The sequence below is a fragment of the Camelus ferus genome, chromosome 29 (genome assembly GCF_009834535.1).
Source record: "Camelus ferus isolate YT-003-E chromosome 29, BCGSAC_Cfer_1.0, whole genome shotgun sequence".
In the NCBI taxonomy this organism is placed as follows: Eukaryota; Metazoa; Chordata; class Mammalia; order Artiodactyla; family Camelidae; genus Camelus; species Camelus ferus.
The window spans coordinates 25,624,794-25,648,047 of record NC_045724.1 but is presented as its reverse complement, the minus strand read 5'-3'; the positions used below and the strand labels follow the sequence as shown (position 1 = coordinate 25,648,047).

At 48.2% G+C, this 23,254-nt stretch overlaps 1 protein-coding gene across 1 annotated transcript in view; it reads left to right on the top strand.

The window, feature by feature from the left end:
- RP1 (RP1 axonemal microtubule associated) overlaps window positions 1–23,254 on the top strand; it is a 235,699-nt gene that overhangs the window by 153,639 nt on the left and 58,806 nt on the right. The window contains exons 22-26 of the mRNA XM_032469958.1: window positions 935–1,134; window positions 7,272–7,346; window positions 16,390–16,522; window positions 17,202–17,353; window positions 18,738–18,892. Coding sequence (XP_032325849.1) covers window positions 935–1,134; window positions 7,272–7,346; window positions 16,390–16,522; window positions 17,202–17,353; window positions 18,738–18,892 — 715 coding nt within the window. The remainder of the gene's footprint in view (window positions 1–934; window positions 1,135–7,271; window positions 7,347–16,389; window positions 16,523–17,201; window positions 17,354–18,737; window positions 18,893–23,254) is intronic.

Sequence of the window (23,254 nt, the reverse complement as noted above, 5' to 3'; positions counted from 1 at the left end):
GTCTGTTGTTGTCACCGTGCACACCGTGCTGGTGGGACCCCAGGAGCTGCCTGGGGCTGCCTGCAGTTTCAAGCCGCGGAACTGCAGGTGGGAAGACTCCAGGCTTCCCGTTGCCCGTTTGGTGTGAGGAAATTTGCCTCATTTCCTAAGCCTGTAGTGCTTCTACCTGGAAGCGCCAGTGAAGGACTAAGGCAAGGTTGCTGGAGAAACCCAGACGACCAGTGCAGGGGGGCCTGGGGACGCTGTCGGCCCGGACGCCGCAGGGCCTCCTTCGATGAGGCAGCGAGAGCGCAAAGAAGGCAGCGGTGTTAAGTGGGGCCTCTCGCCACAAGCGTCCCTCACAAACGAGGGGGGTCGGGGCTGCCTGGGAAGCCCTGCCGCTGGGTGGCGCCCGCCCTCCCGGGCCAGCCTGCCCCCAGGGCCTCAGAAACCGTTTGCATTTGTGCCAATTCTTCCTTTAGTTCCAAATCCTTTCCCTGCCCTCTTGGGTCCAGTATTTTTTTTTTTCCAGAAATATTTCAGAAAATTTTTCTCTCTCTCCAATTTGCCATTTTTATGTCTCATTTGAAAATGTGTTTTCATTCCATTTTTCTTTTGTTATTATTGCAGTAGCTCTTTCTAAAAATCTGTAAGCCAGGCAGGCAGCTTTATGAAAAACCTGTGGACGCAGGACTGCAAATTCCCGCACGCATCCCTGTCGCCGTGTGGAGGACGAGTCAGTCTGCAAGGCGTGTCAGGTGCTTACTGTTCTAACTCAGTGTACGTCAGTGGTTGAGTTTCCGTTGACCAGAACCTTGCCGTGAGGAGACAGGCCCGGATCAACTCCCTGGAGTCGGCGCCTCCCTGGGTCTGGACGTCCCCGGGCTCCGTGTGGCAAAGAATTCTGTTGCCTGATGTCGCATCTGATGTGCTCCTGATGCCTTTACCCCCACAGGAGGAGCCAGACCTTCCCAAAGCCGTGAGACTCGCCCGTCGGAAGATGAATGGGAGGTGTCAGTGCTGACGGGAAGCACCGGGACTCGGGCCCGGGTCACACTCTGGGTGTACGGGGACGAGGGAGTCGCTGGACCAGTCAGTCTCAGCGAGGACAGCCCGGAGCGGCTCTTCCTTCCAGGACAGGAGGACGCCTTCCGGGTGAGCGGCAGTGGCAGTCAGACAGGGTTTTGAACGTTTCAAGGGAATTTCCTTAACACAGAAGGGTGTGGCTGTGTGTGTGTGTGTGTGTGTGTGTGTGTATGTTCTATATAAAATAATCTCTGGTCTAGAGTCCCCGTAAAGATGCTAATGCCTGTTGTAATCATCAAAGGAAGCATTTTCCCCCTTACATATCTTATATAAGCCAGGAAAGTTGTAGAAGAAAACTGCTTTCTTTAAAGACATTTCCTCTTGGGCCGCTGGTTTGACACTGGCCCCATGACTGTCAGCCTCAAGTCAGACTACAACCAGGTCATAAGCCGTTTAGAGATTCTTCTGGTGAATCCGGCATTTACTTTTAGATGTTGCTCAGCTGAGCTCTGTGGGTGTGACATCATTTTCCTGGCGTCTTCAGAGGCCGTGCTTTGAAGTTCTGCCAGTGCTCGTTGGAATAGCTCTCTCCTTCGCATCAGAAGACACCGGGCTGCGTGGGTTTGCGTATCGCTGATCGCCTCCCCCAGTTCCTTGGGGCTGTGGGTACATTTCAGTTAGGGCCATCCCATTCCACGTCACGCGTCACCCCCTGCCGGGGGAGTGGTAGGGCTGGATGGCCCCTGGCTCATGGTTAAGGAGCGCAGACGTTCTCCCTGGGGAATGGTCCTTTCGTGTCCTAAGGCCGGGCCGAGAGTAGAGAGTGACTGAGGCCAGCTCAAGTCAGCAGGAAGCCAAGGCCGTGTGAGGCTGCGGTGCCTGGCCACCACCAATGCCCGCGTGGTTGCTGGGCCTTCAGGCCTGAGCCCGGCACTCGGCTCTTGCAGTCATCACATTTTTAGTGAAGAGAAGCAGACATGAAGTCACGGAGGAGCCCCTCGGCCCAGTGCACAGGCAGGCCTACCTTAGGCAGCACGTCCATCCCAGAAGACTATTTGAAGACGATCATTCGGAACTCAACATGCATATGTTGTGGGTAGATCCCTGGGCCCCCACCCTGACCAAGTCTCTGATCACCCACACTGAGCCCTGCAGTGTGGCTGTGTCATGTGCTGGTAAGTCCCATCGGGGTTCTTCTGGGCAGGGTCGCCCAGGGTCCCATCTTGGAGCCGATGGGGTAGCTTCTGAGTCGTGCTTGCACATTGGAATCATCTGGGAGCTTCTAACACCGTGGACGCCTCCTCGGTCCACCTGCAGGGATTCTGGTTTATTTTGTCTAGGGTGCAGCCCAGGCACTGAGGTTTTGAGGAACTCCCCAGGTGATTCCGAAGTGCAGCCAGGGTTGAGAAGCCCAGCGGCATTAGACTGCAGTCGGGTGAGCTGGACTGGCTTTCCGTGTGTTCACGGTGTGACCTTGAAGGTGTCCCTGCTTTCTCCAGGCCAGGATTATTTTTACGTGTAAGGATGGTAGAAATGATACCTGTTTTTTTCTAAAACCCAGCATAGTCTGATGACAAAAAGAGGAAATATATATACATTTAAAAAATCCTGTTGACATACAGAGAATGTAGTAAATTGGTTAAGAACAGAGGTCTTGGAGTTACAGAGACCAGGTTCACATCCAGATCTAACACATTAATTCTGTGACCTTGAGCAAATTGCTTATCCTCACTAATCTTTGCTTTCCTTCCTAGTATGGAGGGGGAGGTGGGTCATGATACTACTTACCCTAATGGCTGGTGAGGCCAGAGACTGTCTGGGCACGTGTGTGGCGTGTCCTGCCCAGGAGGTGGCTGGTGCTCCCAGGAGCAGCAGGTGCCACTGCGGCTCCTCCTTCTCTCTCCTGCGCGGTGGCGTCAGCGTATGTTCCGGTTTCTTGTGAGGTCAGAGTGCTGAGCCTCTACCTCAGCTGCAGGGGTCAGGGATGGGTGCGAAAACCCCAGCCCCGGGAGTCCAGGGCCTTGTGCCCCCAGGCCAGCAGCACAGGCCATCGCCTGGGAGCCTGTTAGACCTGTTAGGCCCCAGACCAGGTCTGCTGAATCAGAGTCTGCATTTTAACAAGGTCCTCCAGTAGTTCATTTATAAAACTAGTTTTTGGCATCCTTTACTTTCTTTTTATCTATTTATTTTTATTGAAGTGTAGCTAATTTACAATAGTGTATTAGTTTCAGGTGTACAGCAAAGAGACTCAGTATTTTGGCAGATTATATCCCATTACAGGTTATTGTGAGATAATGGCTGTAATTCCCTGTGCTGTACAATATATCCTGTTGCCTGTCTATTTTATACACAGTAGTTTGTGTCTGTTGATCTCATACTCGTAATTTGTCCCTCATCCCTTCCCTCTCTCCTTTGGTAACCACAAGTTTGTTTTGTATATCTGTTAGTCTGTTTCTGTTTTGCATGTACATTCATGTGTATTAATTTTTAGATTCCATGTATAAGTGATATCATATAATATTTATTTTTCTCTGTCTGAATTATTTTACTGAGCATAATATTCTCTAGGTCCATCCTTACTGCTGCAAATGGAAGTATTTCGTTCTTTTTATGGCTGAGTAATATTCCATTGTGTCTGTCTATCGGCCTGCCTGCCTGCCTATCTATCTATCTATCTATCTATCTATCTATCTATCTATCTACCTACCTATCATCTATCTATCTATCTATCTATCTATCTATCTATCTATCTATCTATCTATCCACCGCATCTTCTTAATCCAGTCATCAGTTGATGGGCATCTGGGTTGCTTCCATGTCTTGGCTATTGTAAATAGTGCTGCTATGAACATTGGGATGCATGTATCTTTTTGAATTAGTGTTTCATTTTTTTCTGAATATATGCCCAGGAATGGAATTACTGGATCATATGGTAGTTCTATTTTTAGTTTTTTAAGGAATTTTCACCAGTTAACATTCCCACCAACAGTGTAGGAAGGTTCCTTTTCCTTCACATCCTTTCCAACATTTGTTATTTGTAGACTTTTTCAAGATAGTTATCCTGACTGGTGTGAGGTGATATCTCATTGTGGTTTTGATTTGCATTTCTCTAATAATTAGTGATGTTGAGCATCTTTTCTTGTGCCTGTTAGCCATCTGTATGTCTTCTTTGGAAAAATGTCTATTCAGGTCTTATGCCCATTTTTTGATTGGATTGTTTGTTTGGTTTTTTTGATATTAAGTTGTATAAGCTGTTTGTATATTTTGGAAATTAGCCCCCTGTCAGTTGCATCATTTGCAGATATTTTCTCCCATTCCGTAGGTTGTCTTTTTGTTTCATTGATGGTTTCCTTTGCTGTGCAAAAGCTTCTAAGTTTAATTAGATCCCATGTGTTTGTTTTTGCTTTTATTTCTTTTGCCTTAGGATACTAATCCAAGAAAATATTGCTACAATTTATGTCAAAGGGTGTTCCACCTATGATTTCTTTTAGGAGTTTTATGGTATCAGGTCTTACATTTAGGTCTTTAAACCATTTTGAGTTTATTTTTGTATATGGTGTGAGGGAATGTTCTAATCTCATTGTTTTATATGTGACTGTCCAGTTTTCCCAGCACCTCTTGTTGAAGAGATTGTCTTTCCTCCATTGTATATTCTTGCTGCTTTGTCGAAGATCGACTGTAGGTGTATAGGTTTATTTTTGGGTTCTCTAGTCTGTTCCATTGATTTACAGTCTGTTTTTGTGCCAGTACCACACTGTTTTGATTACTGTAGGTTTGTAGTATAGTTTGAAGTCTGGGAGGGTTATATGTCCAGCCTTGTTCTTTTTTCTCAGGATTGCTTTGGCAATTGGGGTCTTTTGTGGTTCTATATAGATTTTAGGATTATTTGTTATAGTTCTGTGAAAAATGTCTTGGTTATTTTGATAAAGATTGTATTAAATCTGTAGATTGCTTTGGGTAGTGTGTCCATTTTAATAATACTAATTCTAATCTAAGATCATGGATATCTTTCCATTTCTTTGAATTATCTTCAATTTCCTTTATCAGTATTTTATAACCTTCAGAGTATAGGTTCTTTCACCTCCTAGGTTATGTTGATTCCTAGGTATTTTATTACTTTTTTGATGGGATTTTAAATGGGATTATTTTTTACTTACTCTTCATGATATTTCATTATTAGTATACACTAATGTTTGAGAAGCACTGGTTTAGGGCTAAAGGAGCAATGGGACCGGGGCCTCTGATAGTCTAAGCACCTAAGTTAGGACTAGCCAGCTCGTTCCTATTTGCCCTTTCTTCTGTGGCCGTTGAGTCCCTTGTTCTTTTTCACCAGCATCATCTGCCACTTCTGAATTAGTCTTTCATCCTTCCTTACTTCCTTCCTTCTAATCCTTAAGTGAGCGTATAGCTGTTTTTGAGGACAGTGTGGGACTTCTGATCAGACAGGCTTGGGTTTGAATTTTACTTTTGAAGTTTACTGTGTATCCAGCTATGTATCTTCAGACAAATTACTTAACCCCTTTAATCTTCTTTGTCTTTGAAGCAGACTCTTTAAAGAGCCTTACTCTTCACAGGGTTGCTGTGCAGAATGGAAGAGACCATGCATGTCAAGCACTCGCCACCCCCTACCCCCACCCCGGCTGGCACACAGCCAAGGTCACCAGCGTGGCAGTTCCATTCTCCAGAAGTGACAGGTGTGAAGTCACATGTGCTTAGTAACCTGACTGTTCAGTTATCTCTTTTTTTTTTTCCACTTAGAATATGTAAAAAGAGAAAGCTTAGACTTTTGCAGATGGATATCTGGGACAATGAAAAGATATCTAAAATTTGGCTTCCCTTTCAGAGAGAAACCAGGCTAAGACTGTGAAAATGTCTTACTTCCTCTGGTGGGAAGCAGCTTCTGAGCTCCACCACTGAGACCTGCTCTGGGAGTAAGAAAGTGGGAGGAGGTTGTCTGTGGGAGGGTAACAGCTCTCTTTTCCTTCCTCCCAGTCCGTGCCAGCATAGTCCTTGCTCTGGCGGTGCAGTGTTCCCAGGGCTGCCTAGCCCCACGGTCCACGGGGAGAGTGATGGTGGCCGTGGTGGTGGGCTCTTGAAAAGAGAATTTCTAAGTATGGGGAGTGGTAAGGAAGAGGAGTTCTGATGGCTTCTGGGTCACCTGGCCGTCCCAGCTCTGTCAGTGTCTGGTGCACAGGTAGACAACGATCCAAGCCAGACATGACACGCAAGCGCTTACCTGGTCACATCTCTAGTCTGTGGAGGTGGGTGAACAGCTGGAGTGGGAGCAATGATAGTGGCTGTCATTTAAGTTATAAAATGATAAGGTGCATATTGCCCTTCTGAATCCTCACAGCTCAATGTCCTGGATGTACCTTATTATGCTGAAATTCACTGCTTGTACATCTGTCTCCCTCACTGGGCTACACATTTCTCTCAGTTGGGAACTGTGCCATCTCTTTCATCTTTGTATACCCGTGTGCCTGGCACAATTCCTATATTATTGCATTAAATGAACGTTGATCCAGTTGAACTGAAAATTATATGCAGTAGACATTATGTCCATTCAACACATAAAGAAATTGAGGACCTGAGATGTAAAACAACATAGTTCTACAACATTCAGGATATCAGCTGAGCCCAAAGTGATTCCAAAGCCAGTTCTCCATGATGCCACCTGGAAAGCAGGTACTCCTGGACCACATCAGACACGAAGCAGGCGTGCATGCTCTGTGCGCAAGTTCGTCTGTCTTCCTCGAGCTTTAATCATGTATGTCTTAGCCTGTGAGTCTAACAGCGAGGACTTTCAGAGTAGAAGGAAGTTCTAGAGTCACTGATACTTTTTCTTAAGCTTGTAAAAATAGTTATATTTAGCTTTGGTGAAAGTTGCTTTTTTCTTGTTAAAATAAGAGCCCATCTTTCTGTCGTTGGAACTGAGCTCAGAAGTTGCTGGCTTCCAGGGAGAAATGTGTGGTAGTCAGAGGACTGAGCATATGTGTGCTCTTTATTTCATTCTTTCATCTGACTCCTTCGGCATTTTTTTTTTTTGGTCAAGACTCATGATATTTCTGTCTCATTTTCTGTGTCTGTGGTGTCCACCCATAACTTCTTGAGAGAGCTTAATCTCTGGACTCTGAAAGGGTCTCTGAGGGCTATTCAACTACTAGGAACAAAAAAAAAAAAATGCATTTAGTAAGAAGAGAAAGAATTTTTTTTAACGTGCTTAATTTAAAACATTCTTCTAATTTTTTTCTTTGTATTTCCTTCAGGTTGAAGTAAGACACGTTGGAAAGATATACAAGATAAGGATAGGACACGATGGGACCGAGTGGAGCCTGCAGAGGGTAATGCCTTTTCTCTCGTGCCTCATGGTTACTCTGTTATGAAAAGAAATAAGCTGGGTTCTTAGAGCAATGACAGAGAGAACGCATTTTCCTAACGGTTGTGAATCACGTGAGCAAAATTTCTGTAGATATTACACTTCCGACAGATATGGCACATCCTCGAGAGCTTTTTAAAAACCGCGCCTCTGTAGTTAACACTTGCAGAGGCAGGCGTGTTCATGGGGGGTCTGCAGACTGGAGGGAAGTGTAAGAACGGAAGTGAGTTGTCACCCACCGATCAGCAGGCGGCCACGGGGTGGTTCATCTCCTTCAGACCTTCTGTGAATCTCGCTCAGGAATTCTCTCTCCCTACACACACCCCCAATATGTAAGTGCCTATCTACACATCTACGTCTAAGTATTTATGCACGTTTGTACGCATCTTGCCTAAATGAAACTGAATCACGCTGTGGGAGCACTTCGGAATCCTGCCTTCAGTAGTAACAATAACAACCACCCCGGCAGTACTGAGTGTGTGCTGCGTGCTTACCGCGTGCCGGCTGCCCGCGAATACGGTCATGTTTCTGTCGCCTAACAGCTGCTCTTTGATTTCGGTACCACTGATATCCTCATTTTATGGATAAGAAAACTGAGGCTCAATAAAGTTAAATAATTTGAAATATTTAAAATAATTTAAACTGAGTTCACTTAAAAATGGTCTCATTGTACGTCGGACTCTGGGGACTGAGCTCTTAAGCACTATCATGGGCTTTATCTTTGCTTTCAAAAATAGACAGCAGTTAAATTCTTAGGAGCTCTGAGATTTCTGTATGGAAGCAGTAACTATTTGTGGAGTCAGATAACATGGTTTGAATCACAGTACATCTCTGCTTTGTAGCTTTAAATGCTGTGTCTGTCACTGATTCCTTTACAGGCATGTGATGATATGTTATTTAAAAAAAATTAAGGTTTAAAACTTTGGAAACCACTAATAAAATCTAGCAAATTTATCATTTTTCCATTTAAAATGTTTCTTAATCTTATCTGTGGTTTTTATTATTGTATCTTCGATTGTATAAAGAAAGTAAATGAGAAAAATTTAAATTTGCTGAAATGTTTACTGTAGCATTTCTTAGCACATGACTCATATAATGAAAACTGGCACTTGTACAGTTTAGGAGCGGATAAATATGTTCCAGTCAGTTAGGCAAGAAGGACTTCCTGAGCACCTCACATATGCCCTGTGTTGCGCTAAATGCCGGTGAGAATGGGAGGGAACCATGGGGAGGCTTTCTGGGGTTTCTAGTTAGAAGCATTGAAAGATCTCAGAGACAAAAAAATGACCGTTTAAGAAGATGCAAAACCTATGAAACCTGCAAAATTTAGCAAAATTACAAACTCTGTACTTGTGAATTACTGGCAAAGACAAGCCAGAACGCTTTAGAAAAGACGTCCCCATTTGTCAAGCTGGCCTGTGATCACTACATGGCTTGAGCTTTCTCTGGGGCCCTCGAGTGAGGGGTGGGTTCAGGGCCAAAGCCATTTGACTGCGCAACGCTTCTCCAGCTGGAGGGGGAGACAGCCCCAGGCAGGACACTGAGAGGGGCGCTCAGTACCTGGCCAGGCCTCTGCTTTCACAAGATGCTTTCTGTAAACAGTTCCATGGTGACATAAGCTTATGAAACTGAGTTTTTCATTCCTCTCTTGGAGATTTAATGCAATGCATGTTAATATGGTTAAGGCTCTGAGATGTCCTGGGGTAAAGAAATCTGTCTAACAGCATCTCCAAACTAAATTTACCCTCGGGCCACATTTGCAGGTGAAATCTATTAACATCTCTTGAAATGAATATTGAATATCGTGCAGTACTACAGAGGTCTGAGGTATTTGGGGGCCAGTCAAGGGAAAACACGCGACAAGGCGTCAGCAGCAGGAGCGCACGGGTGTACTGCGTGAGGCCCCGACAGGTGGGCCTGCGGGGGCGTCCTCGTAGCAGGAGTCTGTCCAGAGGGGAGGAGGGGGGTGCAGAGGAGCTCCCAGGGAGAGGAAGCTGAGAGCAGGGGGTTTACGTGTCTAGGGGTGGGAGTCTGTGTCACCGAGCTCCAAAGGGCAGCGGCCACAGGGGTCCTTATAACCACAGCTCTCTTCTTCTCAGTAGGAAACAGCTGTTGGGTGAGGCTTCTGTGGGGTATGCAAAGCAGGGGGGCTCTAACTTACTACAGATCTGCTTGTTTGGCCTGTTTTTTTATTTTTTAACTGTGGAAAAAAATCATTTGGGCTGTTTTTATAATTATAAAGTTCGGGCTTGCTGCCAGTGGGCTTTTGAGCTAACAGGTTTTAGTCTGCAGGGAAGAGTCAGCCTACGGGCCAGTGTACAGAGGCTGTCTGTGACTCCTGTATGTAACGCGTCCACGCTGGGAGATGTGACTTATGTTTGTATGAGTCCAGTCACACGTATGTGGGGATTTGTCATTTATGTGAGAATGACTAGCTAATGTCTAATCGACTCTTCTGTGCCCCAGGCCTGCGGAGAGTTCTGGGAGAGGCGATCAACATGAGCACTTTGCCTAGAAGCAGCTGGGTGACTCACTGATGTGACGGCATACCTGGGAGGGAAAGATGGGCTCGCCACAGGTCTGGTCTTAGTCGTTGAGATGATACAAAATTAGAATCAACCACAGTGCCTGCTTTCAATCTGGCTGGAGAAAGAAGATCAAGTAGCAAACACACACTAATTAGGGGGCAGTCAGAGGCTGCACTGTGTGTCCAGGCCCCAGTCACAGGAGGGGATCCAGCAAGAGAAACCCATGCGCCTAGAGGACCTGGGAAGGCTCCGCGGACGGGGAGGGCCTTGCAGGGGGAACGTGTGTGTGAGGGCTGGGCAGGGGAGGCAGTGGGAGGGCGGCTGTTTGGAGATTGCCCAGTTACCTGTGCCACACATGGATTATGGTGAAATATCGTGTCACTACATACGTAAAATGATTTGTGCTCCAGTGAGAGGGAAAGTGCCCATTCACAAAGCAGAAGGAGTTCCTTGTGTTTGAGTGGCATGTATTTCAAAGGCCTAGAATTCGTAGGACACAAGCTGCCTGACCTTGTTTGGGTGGAGTTGGTTGGTAAATACACTGACTTACAGACCTTGCATCTCCAGGTCTTGCGTTCCTACTCGAGTGTGTAGAGGAATTCTGGGTCTATGACCACCATCTTCTGTCTGATAATTAACGTCCAGTCATTGTCTCTTTTCTCAGTACAGCTTTGCTGGGACTTACCTCTGTGCAGTAACAGGTTCTAGTCGTCTCGATGCGTTGCCAGTGGAACAAGGCAGTGGTCTTTATGTCGTCTGTATGTTCTTCTTGATCAATATGTCCCTTTTCTTACAGGACACTCCTTCCCCCTCTTTTTTTAACTAGGCCTAGCACAGTCCTACTTAACTTAGCTCTATGTTTTAGGACAGAACAGGACCGAGCTGATTTTCCTTTTATGTTTCCGTGTGTCTGGGTGGGAGGAAGAGAACAACAGATATTTCCGTTTGGGACTTTGGTGCTAAATTAAACACTAGTGCAGACGCGTAAAGGCATGGACAAGTGCACTCGTGCTCAGAGCCCTTCACCCAGCACTGCCGGGGCCCGCGGCCTGCGGAGGGCTCCTGCCAGGAGGCCGAGCGTGCCAGCGTGACCAGGACGTAGCCGCTGTCTTCCAAGAGTCCCTTCCGCAAGTAACCCGCCTATAAGCCAGACTGTGGCTTAGTTCTCCTTAGAGCCTTGATTTTACCTGTCACATCTCAGTGACAGCTCTCGCTACGCCTGTCTTCCAGAAGATTTACTGAAGGATCGAGATTGACTTACCCCGTTCGCTCAGATTCCGAGCAGAAAGGTCGTGCAGCCTGACTGAGGTGTTGTAACCTCAGCGCTGAACTGTGATGTGTTAATTCAGGCCCTGTAAATGCTGCTTTATGGCTGTTCCAGTTAGCTATTTTTAGGACATGTGTTTAACTACTTGGTTGAAATTTCTTAAAGAATCCAGGAATTTTAGTTTTCTAAGAAAGGAAGAGTGAGTTTTATGGTAATGTTTTCCTGTAAAATGACTAATTCTTGCTGCTCTAAATCAGCAGGGGGAGCTCAGCAAATGAAATTTAGTTTCTGTTAAAGCCATTCCTAACGTTGTTCCTATTCATTCAGGAAATTAAAACAAATGCTGAAGACTTCATATGATAAAGACACTGCTGTTCCTTAAGCATTTTATTTATTTGTTTGTTTTAAAGGGAAAATGAATGTGCGCTTCGATGAAAAAATAATTTGGAAACTCACCCTTTTTCTTTCTCCACATCTATCCCAACAGAAGGTTTGGCTTTGAAGCTTAATATCCTGCATTATTTTCCCTCAGCCTTACTGACTTTTTTTTTTTTTTTTTTTTTGAATAGTATTCATGTTTGGCAGCTTTGTGTCAGAGCCGAAGCAGAAGTCAGGGCTCTGGGTTTCTGTAGTGTGGAAGGTTGCTAGACAATGCTGCAGCCTGAAGGCCAAAAGGAAATACTGTTTTCAAAAAGAGAGTGGTTGGTTCTATGAGGACCAAAGGCTACCTTTCATGGACTGGGAAAATCTAGGAAGCCTGCTACACGGCCATGGTCTGCCAGGAGGGTTTCCCCACTGATACTGGGGACTGTGTGTAGCTCTTGTTTCTTGTGATGAATGATTAGAGCTCTTATGGGACATTATTGTTTGGGGGAAGCTAATGCCTCTGGCAAGTGTTTATTGCAGTGATTCCCAATGTCTCAAGTTAAAGTGGGTGAAAACATGCTTTTTTGCTTAGCATTTAGATTTTCAGGAGGGAATAGCTGCCCCGTTTCATGGTGCTCTGGCTGTCTGGGGTCTAGGGGTAGATTTTTACATCGCTCACAGTTTGGAAGTTCTTTTCCTTGATCATGCTTTAGGTACCTCACTGGAGATCTGACTTGCTATTTCAGCCAGAATAATACACATTAAGCAATTATGCCAGCCAGCTTCCAAAATACTGATATAAATTATTAATCTAAGTCACTGAATTGGTTCCAGGTAATATATAGCTTGGATGCCAAATAGAATGGCTATTAACTAAACATAGTCATATGGTAATTAACTTCGAATATTGAACAGAAGGAGGGGGACAGTCCAGTTCACGCGGGCCCTGGAGGACAGGAGGACGGAAGAGGAGCTGCATACTGGCCTGGGGCGGAGGGGCCGAGGAGGCCTTTCTCTGTCCTCCCCAGTAGTCCTGGCTTGCTCGTCCCAGTACAGCCAGGGATTTGGAACAGAATTTCAATTTCTGATCATAAAGAACTGAGCATTTGGCTGAAGTTCTGCTGTGTGTTAGAGAGTGAGGAGCCACAGCCGATCTCAAATAACAGTGAAGAAATCTGACCTCTAGTTTCTGGGGTTAACTGTAACACCACCACACCAATACCCCCGTACTGAGCGCTCAGGGGACAGATGACCACCTTTACTGTGGAAACCACAGCAAGGTAGGTCATGTTATCGCCCCAGTTGAGGTTACCAAGGGCTCTGAGCTGATGGGAAGCCATCCCCAGCACCAGGACCGGCACGTGGATTTGAGGAGAAGGGGCCTGACTCTGAGGCACACTCACCGTCCGCGTACTGCCCACTGGACAGATCAGATGTTCTGAAAGGAGTCTCTCTTACCTTACTCCCGGGTGTTACAGTCCACACTTGAGAAGGCTCTGCTTTGGGAAATAATTTCCTGCTTATCTTTTCTATAAGGCATTTGAGACTCGTTTTATTACATAAAGCACTCCCACCCTAGAACATTCTGTCTTCGACCTGGCAAGGCAGGTATGAGGCCAGCTTTGCCAATGAGGACCTGAGGGACACAGATCACCATGTACACATTCTCCCCAAGGCTGCACACCTGCAGCAAGGTCGGGGCAGAAATCAAGGTCTTTTGGTCCAAGTTCAAGCTCACTGCACTTTCCACACACCCTTTGCCGCGTCCTGCCCTGAGCTGCCGCATGACTGGGCTTGTGCGTTGTGGTCTTCCAGGAATTTTGACCTCCTTTATCACTTCAATAATTTAAAATGTTTTGTTTGTGAAAATAAAAATAGGAGTAAATACAACAGGAGGTAAGTTCAATGGATGTATCTATCTCCCTTTACCCACATCACTGTTTAATTATTGGCTTATCTTCCAATGATTTCTGTCGTAGGACTTGTCAGCTTGGGCACCATGGACTTTTGGGGCTGGTTAGTTCTTTGCTTTGGGGGGGGTACAAACTGTGCGTTGTAGGATGTGTAACCACACCCCTGGCCCCTACCCACCAGGTGCCAGCACTCTCCTGCCTCCCTGCTTACGACAACCAGAAATGCCTCTAGACGCTGCCTCTGTCTCTGGGAGGGGCCGAGCTGCACCTCATTGCTGTAGCTTCTCATTGCTTAAAAATTAGCTTTGCGTTGTTAATTTTTATTGTAAAGCGTCATGACTCTGAAGGTAAATGCAACCCGCTCAGAGGCCTCACCCTGAAAAGGCTTTCCAGTGGAGTTAGTAGAATTGCACTCGCTTAAGTACAGTGACTGAGGCGTCTCACCCGAGGGCGCTTCTACGGGTGGAGGGGTTGCTGGTGCCTAGAAGCTAGAGGCTTCTCGCCACTTTCCATAGAAAGTTTAGTGTGGAGGAAGGACCTGCTGGAGTTTTAGGTAGAAGGACCTTGTAAACCCTGATACTTCATGGGGAAGACTTCACGCCTAGACTTCAGAAGACTCCCATTCACCCATTTGTGACCCTTGTTTATCTGAAACATCTAATAGGTTCCATTGGAAATTATTCTTACTGTTTCCTAATGTCTGTGTTGTCCCAAAGCCCCACCGAACTTAGTCTGTGCTAGTAAGTGCTTATTGCTCTGCTGCTTTAATGTCTGTTATGTAAATATTTGGGGTCTATATTTCACAGGTAATCTATAAAATCCCCTTGGTGGTCGAGGCAGTTTCTTTTTGTTAAACTCCCAACCATACCCCGTGCAGTGCCGTGAACACCCACCGTAGGAAACGTCACCGTGAGGAGGCCAAGGGTCTGTGTGTCCTTCTCGGGTCACCTGCACACAAGCCCCAGGGGGCTGGAGATGCCCCGCACCCTTGGTTGGCTCTGTTTGTTTAGGAATTCTCTCTGGCTGCTCCTTTGAGGAGTCTGTCCCTCTACATGGCTGAGGACGTAAGTTCTCTCATTTTATTCTGAATAAAAGCAAAGTAATAGACATCATAGTGGCTCCAGGAAGGAAAATAAGATTAAACACCATCTCCCATAACATAGAGCCTCCGCTGTGGTGCGTGGATCACCCGCTTCCAGTCATCCACAGCTTCTGTCTCTCCGGTTGCTACGTAAGCCACCCAGGCTCCGAGTTTCAGGACCATTGGGGCAACTGAAGTTTCAAAATTCAGACAGAGGGCTGAAAACAATTTCATTTGAGCATTGTGTCTGATTGGGATTAAAAAGCATGAATCTTTATGATTGTTCTCTGTCTCTTCGTGTTCCTGAATTTCCTACTGAATTGCTAGATATGTGCAACTGCTGTATGCAGTGAGATAGTCTAGAAAGGGGACAGTTCCAAGTGAAGTAAAATACGTTATGTTAATCTCTTTTATATTTATGAGTGTATCCACGTACAAATTTGGCTAAGGTTAAGATGAGTTGTTTATGTAGTTTGCGTAAAGCTTTGCACATTTCTTACATGTAATCTCATCTAATCTTCACAACGGCTGTGGGAGAGAGTCATTACTCCTGTCTTCAGGGCAAAAATGTGGTTCTCAGAGTGGTTATGCAAATGTCTCATGGTCTCGTGGTCAAACAGTTGTAAAATGGAGGATCTAGATTTTGGACCCAGTTTTCTTGACTCCAGATCCAGTGTTCTTTTCACAGCCTCTCGCCTAGAGCAAGTAAAGACACAGTCAGGCACCAGTGATGAGGCATGCTGACTCATTTAGCGTAATTCCCTCTGTTGGCAAACACCCTTCCACTTTGTTGTTTATTTAATCATTCACTCAACAAGCAACCTCAGGACTGCCTTGTGAAAGCCTGTGGAAGTGCCGAGATGAGTAGGACATGGTCTCTCCCATCACGGCAGTCAGGTGTCACGTCATAGTCACCAGTGAGCACAAAGTCGGGTCACCCACATCTGAGCTGTGTAATTAAGGACAGACACATTCAGCAAGGCAGTGAGTCGGACGAAAGCTGCTCTAGCAGAGATCCAAGTGTGTGTGGACATTCTGAAGCGAGAAGGAACGTGGCCAGGTCGTGGAACCGTGAACAGGTCAGCGTGGCCGGATTCCAGGGTGCAGGGCTGTCAGCCTGGGCAGTGGTGGGGCCTGCTCCCGAGGCCTGGGGCCGGGGGCATTCAGGAGGACAGAGACTCACTCAGGAGATAAACTAGGGTCTTCCAGGGGGAGGCTGCGTCTTCACTGTGATGGGAGGAAAGGCAGGTGTCGGCAGCGGTCCTTCCAGATGTCCTCCACTGAGACGTGGAGGGAACAGCGTGCACCTCCTGTGCGCTGGGCACCAGAGGAGCGAGCACCCCGGGCTGGGGTCCGGCTGTGGGCTCGGCGGGCGGGGGGCGAGGGCAGCCTGCCACGCGCCGACAGGGGCAGGCTCTCAGCGGCCTGCAGGTGTCACGTGCGCTTTTAGGAGGCGTTGGATGTTCACAGAATCCTGCCAGACGCCTGCTTCGGTGACAAAGATGAACACACAGTCTCCTTCGGCGTCCCTTCTATAGATTGCTTCTTTAGCATCAGTTGTAAGTGAAACTGAGAGTCAGACAGAGTCCATTTCAAGTCTCCAAGCCTCCGTTTTCTTATCTATAACATTGTAAGAACCTTACCAATCTAACTGCCGATAGTTAAAAGATACAATTAAAACAAACCACTCAGCATAATACCTGGCAAATGATACTCGCCTAATTCTACTGCTGCCAGCAGCCCCCAGGGTGTGCACTGTGGTCTGGCAGTCCTGGGGGTGGGGATTTAAAATTCTGGGTTCTGTGGAAAGTTGGAACTCAACACAAGTCAGTCATTGTTCTTTCTAATCTCAGGTGACCATGAAACATACCAGGAGCAAGAAGACGCTAGATTTTGCAGTGAATGCGTGGCTATCGCGAATCCAAGCAGAGGGGGACGTTGTCTGCGAGCTTCCTGTAGTGAAAGGCGGACAGGCTGTTTTTCCACGTGCGTTATTAATCCCCAGGGGCACACATTGCACGTACAATCTGCTTTTTTAATTGTTGCTTAGATTTACTTCTGAACTGTTTAGTTACAGAATATATTTTCCTCCTTCTAAGAGAGTTGTGGGACCCCTTGAGAAGTGACTTTTTCAGCATCGCAGCATGAGCCCCTGGTGGATCTGGGATTACACGTAACCACAAAAAGATTCTTACGGTCCAGCAACAGCCGCAGGGGCTGCGGTTATGAGAAAGAAGTCATGTCTGTGTCTCATCTGGCGTTGCCTGGGGCCCGTTGGCCGCCTCATGTCACCGCTTCACTTCTGAGGCGTTCCCTCATCAAACCTTCCTTTATTTTAAACTTTAAGCATCACGTCCAATAGCATTTGTCTCCCTTCCACTAAAATACTAAACACGAGTGTCCTCTTGCGTCGTACAAAGAAGAGCTTTTTTAAAAAAAGTTTTTATTTGTACACCGCTTGCTTGTGGTGTAAAAATGCCATTTGTAATTAAAATTAATCATTGAAAGATCAAAAAAAAAATCTCTCCGTAGATACAGAAAGTCCAGATGAGAGGAATTCAAATACAGTGATTTTTTACTGTCACCTGCCCCACGGATCTCGGTTCTGTCCATGTGAACGCCCAGGTGATGCATTTCCTTGTCTCTCTCCCCTTTGCTTTGCCAGTGGTGAGATACCTGGTTGACGTCCACACTGGGCAGCTGAAGCAAGCAGGAACGGAGTCGGAAGTTTCCCTGTGTCTCTATGGGGAGAGGGGAGACTCTGGTCTCAGGCTGCTGTACAAATCCAACATGCCAGTGAAATTTCAAAGAGGACAGGTGCGCCTGCACAGGGAAGTTCCCCACGTTCTTAGTAAGCTCCCCACGGGTCTGGCCGTGTGTGATTGAAAGTTGAAGAGTGCTTGGCAGCCTGCAGGTTTTTGCTTTGGAATGTCTTTAGCACAGGTGTTCCTGACCTGACTTCCCAACGTGCTTTGTTTCAGAAGTTTTTCTTGAAGGAAAAATGGGACGCACTCTACCAGCAATGAATAATAGAACAAAGAAAAAGACATTAAAAATTAGTGGTGGTCTAAGGGGAAAAAACGAGATGATGTCAGGGGAAAACATATGTGAACGTGCCTTGTCGGGACTGAGACGTGTAAAGCCTTATTCTAAGAGGTCAGGTCACGGAAGGGCTGTTACAGGATGTTTCACGTAATAACAACAGCCTTTCTTTAAAGCATCTTGAATGGAGCCAGCTGTACCATTTTCACACCTTAGAGCCTTTCTGTTCCCTTTTGTGCTTTATAGACATGCATGAGTCTTTCTGTGTAGTAGATGTTTCAGGAGGTGCAGTGACATATATAATCAACTCTGTCAATTTTTAATGTTATTTTGTTGTATATAGAAAAAAAGGTACTGTCTGAGGGTCTGAGATTAAGAATAGGGGTTACATAAAGCAAGCTTGTATTTTTAAGAGAGAAGGCTCCCAAACCAGTTTGAGAGTTTCTCAGACTTTTTTGTGGCTGGAGTTCCTGGGGTATTTTTGAAACATCAGAGACCAAAAGCTCACCTGAGCCCTTACGTGTCACTGCAGGTGTCACTGCTTTCACCACGGCGAGGGAAGCAGCACAGTTAGGCCTGGTTTGACACGGTCAGTGTCTCTGTCTAGAAATGAAGGCCCCAAGATGTTCTTTCACAGCAAGCCCAAGACCGCGCTTCGTGCCGTGCACAGAGGAGGGTGTCGGAGAGGGCTTACTGGAGAAAGAAAGGGGGAGAGAGAGGAGGAAGGGAGAGAGATTTGCCCCCCGGGCCCCCGAGAAAGTCGTGGTTCGCGGAGGCCGGGGGTGCCCTGGGACCACACGGCTGCCCGCCTGGCCACCTCGTAGACCGTCACGGGCAGCAGCCTCAGCGAGAGCAGAGCCACAGGCCAGGAGCCTTCGTGCTCGGTGTAGTTGCTACACTGTGCACTGCTCCGGGGGCGGGGGAGGTAGAACTCCAGGGGAGAAAAAAGCATAGCCAGAAATACACTTTTTAAAGAGACTCAAAAGGAGTGGTTTGCCCACTTTTCTTTCCTCATCACCCGTTTTGACGCTGACCGTAGTAACGTGTCTCTTCTGAAGATCTGCGCTGCTCTGCCATTCCTGGGCTGTCACTGCAGCCCTTGCCAGCCACGTGCGGGGCTCACGCCCGCCCTGTGGGGTTTTTCTGTCTCCTGCACCAGGTCGATACGTTTCAAGTAGAAGCAGTGTCTCTGGGAAAACTGCAGAAGGTGCTGTTGCGCTGCGAGGCCGGTGACAAGTCGCAGTACTGGTACTGCGACAAGGTGGTCGTCAGGGAGCCGGGCACCATGTCCGAGTCCGTCTTCACCTGCGAGAGGTACGTGGGTCCCCGAGCGCTGAGATGTGCGTGCGTGTGCGGGTTTGTGTCATTTCCTCAGACTTCCCCATTCTGCACCACCCACTGAGAGTTTAAGTAAATAATCTATTGCTAAGCATTATAAGGAAATCTTATCTTGTAGCTTTTGATTATTTCAACGTGCTATATGTCACAGAAGGATAAAAAGTTTACCCCTGAAATGACTGCATCAATTGTGAGAATGTTTGTTAAAATGTTGGTTTCTTGACGTTACTAAAATTGTAGTGTTCTAAGAATTTCATACCTGAATTAAGCAAGGAGAATTTTAGGGAGAAGCCTCCGAACAGAATGTAAAGAAAGACACAGATGGAAACGTAGATAACACGAGTTTTCCCTTGAGCCTCAGAAGGAGAAGGCGGGAAGCAACTCCCTCCATCCCTGACCTTAAAGCCTTCAGGCTAAGCCTCGCCCTCCAGATCCCTGCTGCACCCTGTTTTCTCAAGAACACCCGGCTTCAGCTGCCGGGGGAGAGGCTGGGCGCCGGACCCGCGGATGGGGTTGAATAAGGACAGGTTTCTTCGTGGAAACCTGCTCTCGCGTGGACACGGGGCGCGCAGTCTTGGGCTCTGTTTTGAGGTTTTGGATCTTCAGTGTTGGGGCTGCCTTACAGCCTTTCCAAACAAATGATCAACAGGAAATGAAGCCAAAACAAAAACCAAAAAGCAGGCACAGACGGGGCATTGGAAAATTCAAGGGGACAGTTTTGGAGATGCCAAAGCCATTACATCTCTGACTGTACTTCAGTTAAAAACAAAAACCTTACCCCAGCAGTATTAGACATAGAATCTTCCTGGAACTCATGGTTATATGAAAAAAAGGGGGGCAAAAAATAATGACAGTCTTGCCCTAAAAGTTTTCGAGAAAAACTGAGGGGGGGGGTTGTTCTTAAAATGATATTTTAATTACATTCTCCCCCTGTTCATATATCTGTATTCATTCTCCATTGCCTACCGAAACCCAAACCAAAAGCCTTCATGATCTCTGCATCCAAGGCTCCGCACCCGCGACTGCATTCATTTCCCCTCCAGTTCGTTTTCACAGTTGTCCTTTCAGGGGTCTCGGTGGAGTCAGACCACCTCCCGGGACCTGACGGGGCTGTTCTGTTTTGCTCTGTCCCTTGGACAGAGCTGTTCCCGGGTCAGGAACGCCCCTCGCTCTGTCTGTGCGTCCTGACGCTGACCCTGTCCATCCCTTGACTCCCATTCGCATTCGGCCGCCAGCAGGAGCTGGCTGGCCCTGGGAGCAGCAGTGTGTGTCTCCCCAGTGCTTACTCAGAGCTCAGCCTGGCACAGGCACCACCACCCGCTGAGTGACACGCCGCGCTGAGGAGGGCTGGCATCACGTTCCCAGCCCACTCCGCCCTCAGCACACGGCAGCCCGGGGGCCGGCCGGCAGATGGGTTTTATCCCGTCGGAGGAGTCGGGGGTGATTCATCTGGGAGTTTCTCCTTGGGTTCTTAGGTTCTGATTCGACTTCATCACATCAGTTCAGCTGCTTTCTTTTAATTGTGACGTCTCCTGGGGATACTTTAATGTCTTCATCACACTGTCACACGTCCACACCCACACCACGCCCTGGGGCTGCCCCCTGCCGTTCCCCGCGCCGTTTCCCCCCACCGCCCCGGCCCACCACCGTCTGCACTGCCTTCCTTCCTGCCTGGCCCCTGCCAGCGTGGCCTTGTCTGCGAGGAGGAGACCTAAGTGGTAGCTTAGTTTAGTTCAGTGGATCTCAGCTGAAAAAATTTCAGTTATAAAGTACATCAAGCAGCCCCGTGGGACACAGCCGCGACGAGCCGCCCTGCCGTAACGCGCGCTGACATCTGGTGTTCGGCGGGCAGCGGCAGGTCCCGAAGACCCGGTAGCCAGCGTGCCTCCCGCAGCGCCCTGATGGAGAAGGAGCGTCGCAGAAATGCCTCCTTCCTGCTTGTGGATATAAAGAGAGGAGGCAGGTCCCACTTCCTCAGTCCTTAAAGCAGCAGGAGAGCAGTGGCTCCAGGAACAGAACTCAGCACAGCGGGGCCTTTCTGCAAAGACTGCTCTGCGGCCGCCCGGGTGCTTCTGCACTGTCAGAGCCTCCTCTCTGCAGGCGCAGGGTCAAGGACGGCTTCCCAAAGGCAGGGGCCACTCTGGAAGGCGGCTCTGACCGCAAGGAGACCGGTGGCGCTGCAGGCCGGGGCTGGATGCATGGTCTCCTCTCAGACCTGGGGGGCGGGGCGGTGCTGGCCCCCTCATTATGGGTGATGCGCTCTGGGGTGCAGGCAGCGGTCGTGCACCTTGACGCCTCCTGAGGGGACAGGATTTACAGCACCGCAGAACTGGGGCAGAGAGGAAGCCGGCCGCGAGCCTGTTCCTTTCATAAACGAAGGGGAGGATTATGAGCTGAAACACAAGGCATAGCTGCGGGAAGAGGAGGCTTCTGAGCATCACAGATGCTTCCTGCGAGGACTCGCCACGTCTCCTTTTCTTTTTTCCCCTCTTCAATGGGACACCCACATCCTTATGGTCTTTGTTTTATTTCTATACCTGAAGATTTCATTTTCCTGCCTTCTGTGCCTTTAATATAGGAAGAGTATACACCACCGAATTCCTACCATTTCACGTAAGATTCGGCTGTTTGAGGTTTGGAGCAAGCAGAATCTGTATTTGCATCAGGCAAACATTCAACTGACTAGGAACTGAAGTAAACTGTTCTTATTTACTATTTGTATTGGCTTCCTGTGAACGCTGTAACAAAACTCTACAAACTTGGTGGCTTGAACCAACTGGTTCTGGAGGCCAGAAGTCTGGAATCCAGGTCTGCAGGGCCCTGCCCCCGGGGCGGCTGGGGGACGACCTTTCTCGCCTCTTCCAGGGCCCCCACTGCCCGGTGGTGCCCGCCGTCCTGCCCGTTCCTTGGTTGGCAGCTGCACCTCCTCTGTCTCCGCGTCCTCGTCACACGGCCGTCTTTCCAATTGACGTGTGTGTCCGTGTTACTTCTCCTCTTCTGATAAGGACACTAGGGCTAACCTCGCTCCAGTGTGACCGCATCTTAATCAGCTACACCTGCAAAGACACTCTTTCCAAAACATGGTTACATTCTGAGGTTCTGTGTGGAGGTGGATCTGGGGGCCCTGTTTGATGAGTGTGCTGAGTGGATCCCACAATGAGTACACTGCAAGTTTATCAGCGTTAAATCAGAGATCTCCAGACTCTTGTGTGTGTTGCCAAACTTGGGGCCTTGTGTACACGTGCTTGGGCACGTGTGTGTGCGTGAACTTTAATAACAAAACCATGAAGCACTTAGCATGGCAAGTGTCCCCCACGACTGTGCTGGTGAAGCCGCTTGACCTAGGAGGGCAGCCCTCAGTGTCGCCGGCCTGTGCCCTGGCTGGTTTGGGAAGGGACACTGACGTGAGCTTGTGGGTGCAGGTTATTTGAAATGAAGGCCGGCCTTGGCAGTTCTAAACAGGAGGAGATTCTTGGATGCAGGAACTGAAAAGTTCAACACAAATGCATGATGTTTAAAAAATCGACCGAGCTTGACTTGTCAAGCGGAGCAGCACGCCCAGCTTTGTCCTCATAAAACCAGATCGTGGTCAGGGAGGCGGGTGACCTGAGGCACGTCCCCTGCAGAGTGTGGGCCAGCTGCCGCGCCGCGGTCCCCGGGGCCGGGATGGCGGCTCACACTTGTAAAGGGTCCTGGCCTCATTTCTATTCAGAACTCTGCACTTTTTTTTTTTTTTTTTTTTTTTTTTTTTTTTTTTGAGAAAGGTTGAGATCATTTCCTTTGTGTAAAAATGGAAGGAAAGAAGACCTGAAAAGCTCTCCGCTGTGGACAGAATAGACTGTCAGCGGGTCCTGGATACTTTCTGGAGGCAGAACGCCACCTCCACCCCAGGCCCACGTGCACCATTCCCTGATCCTCTACTAATTACTAATTGTCGCAAGAGGGTCTGCAGCCCCATGGAGACGCCTCCCCTCCCTGCAGGCACATGAGGCAAGGGCTGAGCAGAGGAGGGTGGGGAGGCCCCTCGCGCCCTGGGGTGGCTCCCTGTTCAGACTCCCCGGCACGTGCTGGCGCCTCTGCCAGCCCAGGAGGCTGCAGGCTCAGTCCCTCTGCTCCGCCGGCCTCCCAGTGCCTTCGTCAGCCGTGATGTCCCGCCACGCTGGCCCCACTCCTGACCTCCCCCGCCCTTCCCCGGGCCCAGAGCCTCGTGGTCTCACTGGTGGATTTACGGTGAATAAACAAAAGGCGTATCACTCTGCCTGGGAGCCTTTCCTGCAGCGAGGGTGGCTGTCCAGGAAACCTTTACCAAAGCTCCTCACCCTAACCCAGAGCCTCCTA